This window comes from Mycetomoellerius zeteki, unplaced genomic scaffold (genome assembly GCF_001594055.1).
Source record: "Mycetomoellerius zeteki isolate Tzet28-1 unplaced genomic scaffold, Tzet1.0 scaffold174, whole genome shotgun sequence".
Taxonomy (NCBI): Eukaryota; Metazoa; Arthropoda; class Insecta; order Hymenoptera; family Formicidae; genus Mycetomoellerius; species Mycetomoellerius zeteki.
This window is the reverse complement of record NW_017256696.1, coordinates 1-12,513: the sequence shown is the minus strand read 5'-3', so window position 1 is coordinate 12,513 and position 12,513 is coordinate 1. Positions and strand designations below refer to the sequence as shown.

Here is a 12,513-nt window from a genome sequence, read left to right as displayed (position 1 = left end):
TATATATATATGTATATAACAATATATTATGTAATATGTAAGACTGATTGATATATAATTAGAATCTTCTGGTTTGTTCATTTTTAACCACAAATTTTTCTCGGAGTATTGCAATTATTTTTATAGCACAACAAAATTATTTTCAAATCTATATTAACTAAATTTTTAAATACTTAGTAAGATCATTCTTTCAGAATAACTATATAATTTTTTAGATCGATTTTTTATGTATTTTTTATGAGGCTATATTAATTGATAATCTTTTAATAAATACTATTATGTACTTGTATCTATATCAAAATATATCTAATATATGAATACAAAATAAATAATTTTTAAAAATAATAACATTAGGAAAAACTGAGAGAATTAATAGAACGTAGCAGACATAAATGCATAAATATTACGAGGCAACATTAAATAGAACAAATTAGCACCTGCAGGGATGCGTTCCAAAACTCGACTCTATCAACTCCGAGTATCTTTTATCCTTGTTCAACATTCGGTGAAGAACAAGGATAAAATGATTCTTGGGTTAAAAGAGTCGAGTTTTAGAACGCATCCCTGATAGGTCTCTAAAAAAAACGAATGTATCTAGTTTCGACGTTAATTTTTCAGGAAGATCTGAATTCAGGGTAAAAGTGACTTTGACTTACCTCCCTAGACGTCGGTGCCCCCAGGACGCAGGGGCTGTCCGGGCGGCGGGGCGCACTGGCCCACCGCTTGCTCGAGAGCTCGCTCTCCTCCTGAAACAATAAACGCGACCTGTAATTAGACAAGATGAAGGTAAAGGTGATAGGCGGCGGGGTCTGATGAGCGCTATTATGGCAATCGTAATGGCCGCCTGGAAACAAAATTGCTCTTTGCAGAAAATTAGCGAGATAGAAAGGGCTCAAAAAGGGTGAAGGCGAAATAGTCGCAACATAGATCGTGGGTAGTTCTAAACACTATGTGTATACGTCATGAAAAGACCATGTTGCAATTTATTTAATATCTCATCAAAAATAATAGATCTATTGTCAGAATAATAAGCAACGAAAAAGAAATTTATCTTAAAAATGTATAAAAATTAAAGATTTTCATGTTTATTTCATTATTTTGAAGATTAAGTAAAGAATTTTAACCTTTAACATACGATTTGGTTGCTCGTGTTCTGCACATTTCTTTTCTCCGAAAAACTAGGAGCATCAAGTAATTATAGTTATAACACACACACATATTTATGTATAATTTTTTAAATACACAACCTTACAAATACTTTCTAAAAATATTAAAGTATATAGAGTATAAAAATTTTAAAACTTAATAATTTTTGTATATTTATTAAAGATGAAAATTAATCCAGGGCACGAAGACCCATTGTGTAATAAAGAACCGGAAAATCATCGTGTGTATTAAGAGTTAAAATCGAAAGTATCTAGACGTGCATGTTTGATCTCCTTTTGAACTCACATGGCGAGTAATAATTACAGATCACGTAATCATGCTGCCGAAGATTACCATATGTGTAACTTTAAATAAGTATGATACGATGTACAGGAGAGCGAATGTTGGCACAGGTTTCATTTCAACGTGTTCTGTATGAATGAAGTATAGCAACCGCAAATTTACGCACGCTTTCGCTTGTCAATCGACGAACCACAAATCGACTCACATTGCAATTACATCCACCATCGAATATCATGATGATCAAGACCCGTTAATACTCTCGCGTCTGTCTTGCCTTTAATTTCGACTTCCTTGAATGGAAGCTGTACACCAGGTGCGACGACACGATACTTATTAACGGTAAATGTATTGCAAGATATAAATCAATTGTCAAATTAACAATCATTTCTCACAATAAATGAGTAATAAAATATTTCTTGTTTCTCCACAACACCATTTAGCATTAATATAGAAAGTGGCTAGTCATTATTTTTTATATGGAATTAAAATACCATCATAATTAATGGAAAATATTATATTATAATATAAATGACAGTAATTAAGGTAATAAATTAGTTATATTCATAAAAATAAAAGTAAAGAAGAATATACCTATAAATAAAATCGTCGTAATAAAGTACATAATTTTTATTAAAAGAATAATGGAAACGAAGAATAATGTTTTAGAATACTTGGAACAATATCTTTTCTTCCACGTATAGCAAGGTAAATCAATGCAATATATAATTTAGAATAGTGTTCTGTGACACGATTAAAGGCTCGAGGCACGAAATGGCAGGACAACGCTAATGGATCAATTATGCGAGTCGTTCGGAACAAAACAGAGATTCTAATTGTAAGAGAGAGAATCCTTTATCTTCTTCTTCTCTCGAATTTACCACACAGCGTGTCAGAATAATTAAAATTACATTTCACAACACGAATTCTCCTTGATTTGACTTGTTTTAGAGTGCTGATTGATATTAAATTTCAATAAGTATTCCATTATACTGAATTATATAAATTCAATATAGAGTTTTGTACAAGTTTTAAAAAGTGCCAAATTATAATCAAAAACTATAATTTGTATAAAAGTGTATAAAAAAATGAATTTTACACGGATTTGAAAGTGCTAAATCGTAAAAAAATATAACAATCAATCAAAAATATAACCAGTATATTAAAAATGAATTTTATACGAATTTTAAAAGTGCTGAATTGTAACATCGATTAAATAACTGTTGTGACAGAAAAGAATGGAATATAGTTACGGAATGAACCGGTTGAAATAACATGATGAAATTAATTCAAACTGTAGAATGTTATTTTGTTTGTACATACCAAGTACATACGAGTTACGATAGTAACTGGCGCAATAGCGGTTGACACAATCCGGCACGGTGTTTCATCGTGAAGACGACGGGCGTCTTTCGGCGATCCTGCGCGGCGCGCACACGCGAGCGCGGTTATTAAAACGTTAAAACAATTACGGCTCGGCTCGTGACATATACAAGCTGAGGAAAAAGCATGGCAGAGAAGAGAGAGGGAGGAGGAGAGGGGGAGGAGAGAGAGAGAGAGAGAAAGAGAGAGAAAGAGAGTTAGAGGCAGCGGCGAGGAATAATAATTGCGCCATCGTTTCTTGCCATCTCAACCGTATGTACGACAAACTGCGACGACACCCGCGACAAGCGAAGGCGACGATGCATTATGTGCCCTCGGCCGCACCGCTCGCTCTCGCGAAAGGCGAGACCACCCGCGTTCAATGCGACAATGAAACAATCACGAGATACAGATTCGAGCGAGTGATCGACGGTGGGAACACCGCGTTATTCGCGCAGTTTTACGTCTACGACTTTGGCTTGCGCAATGCTTGGCACGTTAATTGGCTGCTTTTTCATGACGCGATTTCTACGAGAGTCTTTTATATTTTTTCAGTTAAAATCGAAATATATGTTAATTTTTTAAACACATATTTTTTTAACTTTTTTATTATCTTTCACTTTAAAAGTGGAACTCTATATTATGAGATATCGAAGAAGTAATAGTATTCATTTGAGTTAAATAATATTTTGTTATTTTTAATTTCATATATGTCAAAATACAAATCAATCCATTTCTGTGATTGAATTGCTTAGTTTCAAAGTAAACATATCAAGCATTTAGTAAATAATAAATTAAATATTTTTAGTCAAATTTAATACTTTAATTTAATTTTCTCAAGTTAAATTAATAACTCTGTTGTTTTAGTTAAATCAATGACATATTGAGATCAATGACGATCTATAAAAATAACTCAAATTGTGTATAATTTGACATTATGAATTTAATAGTTCAATTTCAAAGAAATAATTTTGCACCCGTTTTTAAGTTTGCTTCATAAAAGTATTATTATTACTACATTGAACAGATTACATTCTTATTGATAATTGATAATTCTCATTTCTTATTGATAATTCAGCGCGCAACCATGCTAAATTTATGAGACTCCGTTCTTGCAAAGGACAAATTAACTCGTTTCTTCGTCATAAAGCTATGTGATTTAGAAGCGTAGCTAAAGAAACGAAAATGGATTGCGTACATACGTTATATCGCACGATCACCGCAAAGCGCATTCACAAAACGCGTGAAGCGTCATTATCGTCTCCTTATTATTACATATTGCATTATTACAACGCACGTCGCGACAGACCCCGTATTACTTTCGCCGGATTTCTCCTATTTTCCGTAATGCCGTGAGATTGCGTCGCGGAAATTGAAATTGGCGGCGTCTTTGGACACACCGAACGTATTGAAACGCGCACCGAATGCGCAAAAAAAAAACCGGCACTGATCCAGATTCATCAAGAACGAAAGTTCGCGGGAAAACGACGATTTACGCTTCCGCGATGATAACGAGAACGTGCACAAAGCGGTTCATGTCTCTCCCGACCCGGTACGATGACCCACAGTATACAATTTAATATGGGATCCGACATGCCACTTACACGGCACGTCGCGTCGCTCGTATTACAATGTCGTTATTTGGATTTGCGTGGGCGCCACGTATAAACTCGCTGATAGAAATGTGAAACATCGCGAAGCTAGTTCCGCAGTTCTGCATCCAAAAAGGGATACGAGCTAAATGCATTCTCAGGGGCCTTGCGTTCAGCACGTGGATGCGCGTTTCTGCGATGTACTTTATTTAAGACAGGTAACGATGGAAACGTTACGCCTAAGCCGTATATCTTGCTGATGATATAAACCTAATCTTGAAAATCTTATTAGAAAAGACACATTACTCTAAATTATACTTACTCATACCTTACATAAACCTGGGAGAACGCTTTCAGTTTAAATAAGATTTAGCTACACGTCATTTGAATTTAAATGAGAGGTTCAAAGAACGTAAATACTGTTTGCTTTTCTTATTTTTCATTATACAGTCAGAGAAAAAAAAACAGAATGGTATAAGGTGATAACTATAAAGGTGATAACTGTTTAATATGTACACTTAATGTATATAAATGATTAAACTATTTCATACCTTGTAAATTCTTTAGAGCAGAATTTACTTTGAACTTATTTTGAAGAGTGAAAATTGAGCCAGAGAAAGAGTGGTTCAATTTTCAAATTGGTTGTTAGAATGTTAAAACTTTTTGCATTATTGCCATCATCAACGATTAAGCGTTCTAATTATTTTAATCCAACAACATTATTTTCAAATCTGTATCTATAGCCAAATTTTTAGATACTTCAGCAAAATCGTCCCTGCATTATGTAAAGTCTATTATTTCATACGTGCGTTGATTAATAAGCAAAAGATTTCCCTCGCATACAGCAATCCAACTATTGCGTAGGATTCAATTTATCGCACTTGAGAATTCAATTTATACGATCAACCCTTAGAATAAATGATGGTTTTATTTATATTAAAAGATACAGACTTTCTGGACGTATTTATGATTTCGTGGCACGAATCCACATCGCCCACGCCACTAAAACCGACTCTTGAAATATTCGCCACGATAGAGCACGCGATTTACCTCGCGCTTTTGCACAGTTATCTCGCTTCGCAATGATAGAAGGAGTCCTTATTAACAGAATGCATTAAAAATCCGAAGAAAATCACGACAATCTGCCCTATTTTAAGTGCAGTGCGATAGATAGAAGATTACAGTTGGGTAAACAACTCTTTTAAACGCTAAACGAGATTAAGACGTTTTAATAAGACGAAAATAACACCGTTTACGCAAACACAAACATCATTAATACCGGATCGACAATTACGTGCAAATTAGACTGCACTTAAGAGTCATTGAAGAGACGTGAAACAGGAATTTTTCATTTAATTCTTCAGACCTGATTTTTGGAATGACGTGAAAAAAATTTTTTTTAATTCAATTCAAGATGCTTTAAGAAGTAATTAATTCTAAACAATTAATTTTTTCCGTAAAATTTTGACTATTTTTCCAACATATACATTATTATGTACATCAAATCTCAGATGGTATCGATAGAATTAAATAATTTAAACGGATAATGTCTTCCAATTTGATTTACATACAATGTGCACAGGATCTGAAGAGGTTAATTCGCTGAATCCAAATCTTCCTTTAAATTATGTCATCAACTGACATATAGTGTAATAACGAATTCGGTTAGATGCATTAGTGAGCACTGGTGCATATTAAAGTCTTTGCACCCTACTTACATTTAATTTGTATAAAAGTTAAATATTTCGAATTATAAACTACAAATTTTACTTAGTAGCACAATAAAATATATTGAGAATTTCACGGTTTAATCTCTTTTTAAATTTATATTAAGCACACATGTTTATATCAACTTTTGTATGGCGGCTTGAATGTGCAACAATGCGCACTGAATGCATCCAATCGAATTCGTTATTACACTTCGATTCGCGGATGAGAGCTACGCACTGCATACACATTACGCTCGTACTACGCTGTCGTCGCCCACGTCTTCCAATTACTAATATAATCGATTAGAGCTTCGAAATCTCGAGCATTTTGGTACAAGTTTCTAATGTCGAGCTTAAGCTTTTTCGTGCGCGGTGTGTGAGTTACGCCAATCGAGCGCATCATAAATTATAACTTTCTATCATAAAAGTGGAACTATGAAAGTGATTTGCAATGCGGTAAGAGAGATATCTCTCTACCTCTCCCATCTGCTCGATTACGGTTTTCGCGCGAGTCGAATGAGAGGGAGGGCTCTTGAAATAACGCATGAAATCATCGAGAGTGCGAAACTTACGCACCTGTGAGCGAGTTCGTTTGCATCCCTTCTCTTATTAACGCTCGATAGTTCGGCTAAAGAGGTTTTACGTAACGTTAGATTATCCGCTGGATATATTAGCGGATTATTTATAAGTTCGTATCATTAACTGCCTTCGCGTTCAACTGCGTTTATGGCGCCGCGTCTGTACTTGCTACGATTGTAATTTACTTGAAAAGGCGAATCCGATTATATTAGTCGAATCAATCTCACATTGCAAAAAGTTAATTACACGCTTTGCTACAAAGATAAATTGTATTAATTTAATAAACATTTAGCATTTTACGTAACAGTCAGATTGCGTAATGTACCTCTTTCATCATTTTTTCATTAGTACAATATGATTTTTTTTATATATCTAATGTTACAGCATGACTGGAGTATATAACTTGCACTGAAAGGACGATTTTGCTAAAGTACTTAGAAATTATCTAGATACAGATCTGAAAATAATTTTGTTAGACCATCAAAATAATTAAGACGCTCAAAGATAATAATGAGCAATGCTGCAAAAGTTATACTATACAAGGATGATTCATCTTAATCTTAGCAGGCAAATATTTAAAAAATATGTAATTTTACAAAAAAAAAGACATTCCAAATAAAAGTTATATATAAGGGGAAATTACCATTATATGTTTTCCTTTCATACTATATAACTTTTATTTGGAATGTTTTTGATATATAAAATTATTATATGTATATTTTTTTTTTTCGAAATGTTTGCCTGTTAAGATTAAAATGAATTTTAACGTTTTATATACGTCGTATAATATATAAAATATAACCAGTTTGAACATCCTGCATAATTATTTTGATGGTGCAAAAAAATTATTTTCAGATTTGTTATACTCATGATGTCAGTAAACCGTCCTTTCTGTATGATACACTTTACCTACTTATTATACACAAAACGATTGCGAAATTGTGGAGTTATATATGTCCGGTGTGACAATCGTAATTTTTCCACCGGCGCATTTGGTGAAACATTAATTACAACTACGCTCACCATGCGCTACTGCAATTATATTGCGACGCAAATAGAAAGTTGGTCGCGAGTCCGATTGTGCACCAAATTACTTCTATTCGTCTCGCCGAGTGTAAACACGTAATTACATTAAAAACACATTAAAATACGTCTCGGGCGTTGCGAAATTAACATGCAGTTATGACTCATAAGCGCCGTTTTAAGACGGATACGTTCCTTCACACTCGAGTGCATAAAGTCGAATACGAGACGCTAATCTTCGTTTAATTATCCCTTGTACATTAGACGGTATTTTATGCGATGATGTTACTTCCTCCTATATTTTCCCTAAAAGTTCGGACACCATGGGTGGATAATAAATGTGCGATATAATTGTCGTTCAATTTCCTCGAGGAAAGCAATCTTTCCTCTGATAAATAAATGACTAAATCCGAACTGTAAAAATATAAAAATATAAAACAATAAAAATATAAAAAATATAAAACAATAAAAGTAAATTGTACATTTTTACTTTCATAGTTTCTATGTAATATAATATCAAACTTTAATTGTTTTATAATGCTTATCAGCATCAATATCATTAAATTTTGTAGGAATCTCAAGTATGATGAATAATGCTGTAAAGTTTCAATATTCTAGCAACCAGTTTGAGCGTTCTATAATTATTTCGAAAGTCCAACAAAATTATTTTCATCAGATTTGTATCAAGCTAAAATTTACTTCAACGGTAAAACTATTCTTTCCATGTATAAGTCGGTAAAGAATAGCGCTGGTGCTGGGATATTTCCTTAAAAGTAAATATAACATACATATAAAATCACGATAAAAATATGATTTGGGGACTAAAATGGGAGACAAGATGAGAGAAAGAAAGCGGGCGAAAAAGAGGCGGTGCACAAGACAAATTATGTAAAGCATGAAAATGTACGTGCGAGCCACTTAAACGTTGGGCGCACCTCGCACCTGCTTCCAAACGGCGGCGGCACGGAGTGCTGGGTCGCGATTTATAAGTATTGATACAAGAAGTTTCCCAGCGGGGCGGGCAACTAAGAGATTTATATCCGGGTAATATCAAAACAGAAATGTGAAATGCGAAGGGGGCTACCGTGCGCCGAGTCATTCAATAAAGAGAAACAATGGAGCCTTGGTGATTTACGAGGGCATTACTAGCGACCCGCGTACACGTTTTAGATCTACATATTATACCAATATCCTCGATGTTACTAGACAAACGCTACCGCTATTCGCCTGCACGTTCTCCATATAGCGGATAAGTTCGGTTTCCACGTCGGTAGTCGCGTGACTTAGTCGCCGGATTCTTATTTCTCAATTTTCATCCTTTTAAACGTTTGACGTGTTCACAAGGTAAAATTAGCCGGAAGTTAACATTTCTACAGTTGTTATTTCCTTGTAAAATGTTCAGAAAAGTACTATTTGTTCAAAAATTTACTATACGTTTTTAAATCTTTTTTCAATAAATATGAATTTTTCATTTTAATAAAAACTTAGTATGAGGCCATGCAATCTTCATAATTATATAAAATTGTTATATCTTATCTTAGAAAAAGAATTATATTGAGAAAATAATACACTGAAAAAAAAAATTCTAAATTTTCAAACAATTATTACTGAATGTACATATATTTATTTAATACAAAAACCATTAATTTGATTTAATTATCATTTTTTTATTAAGTAAATATTTATCTACTATCAGTAAATGTTTGCATTCAAAGAAATAGGTATTAAGATTTAGTAAATTTATTTTCAGTGTCTAAATAAATTGTAGAAATACGATCTTTATGTCATAAGTATAAGTTTTTGACATATATAATGCTCGGAAACACAGTCATCGAAGATAAAAAAACGTGACGCACGATAATATTCCATTAATTTATGATTACGTGTAGGTACAAATCGCCCATAGGCGTTCGGGATTGCCAGGATTAAAAAGAGCCCAATTATGGGTTCTTCAGAGCGATGTTGCAAATATTGTGATATCGCATTGGCGCGTTATATCAAACGGAACGACTGTAAAGCGATTCGCAGGTGAAGGGAGAAAAAAAAATCGGGAGAGGGACGGAAGTGAGCCACAGGACCTACCGTATAAATCATGAGGATACGGTTAACGCAATAAGGCGCACATAATGATGACATATATCATCGGACTAATAGTAGGCCCGCGATACGATCATGCTGGGAGAGGCGGGGGCCGAGAAACCGCCAGCGCTGCCCCCGACTGTGCGGGCGCGGTCGATCGTTTCGTATAGTTATAATCGGCCGGGTCCCAGAATCTGCCGGATAATTGCATTCGTTAAAATAACTGTGGCCTGCGAACTGTGGCTGGATAATTGCATTCATTAAAACAGTGGCTGCGCTCTTTACGCCTCTCTCGTATATAACGCGTCGATTTTTTCTACGCAATTCGAATTCAATAAATGGCGACATTGAAGATGCTGATAAGTTTCGGAAAGAAACTTCTTTCCGAAGAATCCAAAAAATTAAAAACGATTCACGGAATCGATTTAAAGAATAATTCGCAGAACAATTTCTCTCTTTTATGACCTCGCGGAGTTTCAAGTGACCGCGACACGTCAGTGCCGAGCACAGGAGCTCTCACTTTGAGCACGGTTTCTTTTCCCTGCGATTTAAATTCCGGGCAAGAATCAAACGACGAGCGTTTGATGGGCTCGTTAATTTTCACGATGAGAGAGTCGGTAGCCTCTCTCGGCAACGTCTTCGTTCGGCGGTGCATCATCCGCGGCACATACTCGGTACTCAGGTCACGAATGGCACCAGGAAATTGAGAGATAGCCCGGTTCTTCTCGCACGAGAAGAATAACCGCGAACCATCTACGTATAACTGCGACACTAATTGGAGTCTTGCCGAACGATTATGTCCTCCTCGTTACAGGGAATGCGATTTAACGACGAAAAAAAAGCATAGCCGGGACAAAGAGGGCCAGTCCGTTCTTTCGCGGACGCGAGAAGGCGCGGAAACGAGGATCGCCGTGCATTATAAAAGGCAAACGCATAAACCTGTCGAATACGAGAGACCGCAATTTTCCCCGCGACGCGCCACGCTTTTCTTACCAATGCAACGGTGAAAGTTTCAACGCTGGGCCTGCCGACGACGAGAACTTCGCCAGCGGGAGAAAGAACCACACACGTTCGTGAAACTAGACGTCGAAAACGACGCCTAGACCACACGTACGCGCGAGCAAATGCACATGCTGTTACGTACGCAGAATTAGGCAGGAGAGTACAGTTGCGCAAAACAGGCGAGAGCAACGGCACGTGTTCGCGGAATTGTAGAACAACTCGCGTGTATTGGAATTTTCTCCGGGACAAAAATGCCTTCCGTTAAGTATAATGCGCGCGATCCTTCTTTTCAATTAACACGAATGTACACTGAGACAAATGGTTGAAAATTGACGAACCAGAAGATTACATCAACCAGAATTCCAGCTACCTCAATTAGAATTCTAGATTTGACCAGAAAATTCTGATTCGTTCGTTTTCAATTACAATTCTAATTAATCCAAGCACACATTTTTCATCATCCAAGTGCACATTCGGACAAAAAAGTTATGCATAGGTCTAGAATTCTAGGGTCTAAAACAAAAGGGATATTATCTCAAAAATGGCAAAATACCACAGGACTATTTCGATTCTTCTCGATAAAAAAAGTTCTATTTGATATCGTTATCGAGAAAATGGTGCTAACGTCTGCGTAACTTTTTTTTAATCAAAGAGTGTATTTTTAATTATTGTAATACAAATATATTTTTATCAAGCAATATTTTAAGAATCAAGATTGTAATGGAATAAATAGCGCAAGTAAAACATGATATATGATAGACATATAAATAAATTTTCTTCTTTTTTTTTAATTAACGCGTGAATATATTTTTTATTAATACAAATATATTTTTATTGCATAGCAATCTAAAGAAGTATAAGCACCAAATCATGCAAAACATGATGAGTGTGAGTCGATACATGTGAACGCCGATAGACACCATTTCTTTCTTTTCGCGCTGACGAAATGTATCCGAAATAACGTCGAAGCAAATTGTGGTACCAATCGATCGATCACGCACTAAATACGATAGCAACTCGATCTCGTCGCATCGCCCTTGCAATCAGTAATGCATTTTGTCGAAGTCACCGATGGGCTTTCTCCTTTTGATTTCTCCGGAAATGTCGATAGTTTACAATGTTCCCCGGTGCGATTGAATTAACGAGCATTGATGAAATGTAAAGACATTCAATTATCAGATAAACACGCAACAGCTGAAAGCAAAAGTCGTAAGGATGTTTTGACTATTCAAAAAATTTTCATGATATTAGCCCGTGAATACGCCCTAAAATACACCCCCATTAACCTGGACCCCCCACCATCGAAAATCAAATTCGCGATAGGTCAAAAATTTAGTGCTCTTTTGTTGCTAATTAGTTGCTCTAGAGCGAATTTTGTTGCTCCAACCGTTTAGCAGCAATAAAAAAAAATGGGGGGGGTCCAGGTTACTATAAAGCTGGACCTCCCCCCCCCATAATGAAAAAATATATATAGAGCTGCGACATCAAAAAAACAAATGAACCAGATTTTGTTGTTTTTTTGTTGCTCTAGAATAGCAAAGAAATATCGAAAAAAATCACATTGTTAAACAAATTCCGATAAATAATCAAAACTGCATTGTCGCGCGTAGCAACGTTATGACCAAAATTTACATGTATAGAATTTGTTACTCGCAAGTTTTTGGTACTACAATGTTCCTTGGAACAGTTTGATATCAAAAACTTGAGAGTAACAAATTATT

General features: G+C 35.4%; 1 protein-coding gene across 1 annotated transcript in view; it reads right to left on the bottom strand.

Annotated features, from left to right (window-relative positions):
* The window catches only part of LOC108721446 (uncharacterized), a gene marked incomplete at its 5' end in the record, with an annotated part of 45,908 nt that extends 45,064 nt beyond the window's left edge, over positions 1 to 844 (bottom strand). Inside the window, one exon of the mRNA XM_018445997.1 lies at positions 657 to 844. Within this exon, the coding sequence (XP_018301499.1) occupies positions 657 to 844 (188 nt within the window). The remainder of the gene's footprint in view (positions 1 to 656) is intronic.
* Positions 845 to 12,513: the final 11,669 nt, after the last annotated feature.